Source organism: Haliaeetus leucocephalus, unplaced genomic scaffold (assembly GCF_000737465.1).
Source record: "Haliaeetus leucocephalus isolate CR32 unplaced genomic scaffold, Haliaeetus_leucocephalus-4.0 Scaffold273, whole genome shotgun sequence".
Taxonomy (NCBI): Eukaryota; Metazoa; Chordata; class Aves; order Accipitriformes; family Accipitridae; genus Haliaeetus; species Haliaeetus leucocephalus.
This window is the reverse complement of record NW_010972709.1, coordinates 1355956-1356169: the sequence shown is the minus strand read 5'-3', so window position 1 is coordinate 1356169 and position 214 is coordinate 1355956. Positions and strand designations below refer to the sequence as shown.

The following is a 214-nucleotide window of genomic DNA, read 5'->3' as shown; positions in this document are numbered from 1 at the left end:
GCGCTGGCGCTGGGTTGCGCGTTGAGCGGGGCGGCACTGGTGGTGCTGGCGGGGGCCGTGCCGCGGGCGGCTCGTCCCGACCCGGCGGTACCGGCGAGGCAGATGGAGCGGTTGGAGGCGCGGGCGGCTCGGCTCCGCGCCCGCCTCGATCGCTGCACCGTAGCCGGGTTGGCGTTGCTGGCCCTGGGCGGGCTACTGCTCGCCGCCCTGCTGC

General features: G+C 78.0%; 1 protein-coding gene across 1 annotated transcript in view; it reads left to right on the top strand.

The window, feature by feature from the left end:
- The window catches only part of TMEM74B (transmembrane protein 74B), a 2800-nt gene that overhangs the window by 2419 nt on the left and 167 nt on the right, over positions 1–214 (top strand). The window contains exon 3 of the mRNA XM_010569754.1: positions 27–212. Within this exon, the coding sequence (XP_010568056.1) occupies positions 27–212 (186 nt within the window). The remainder of the gene's footprint in view (positions 1–26; positions 213–214) is intronic.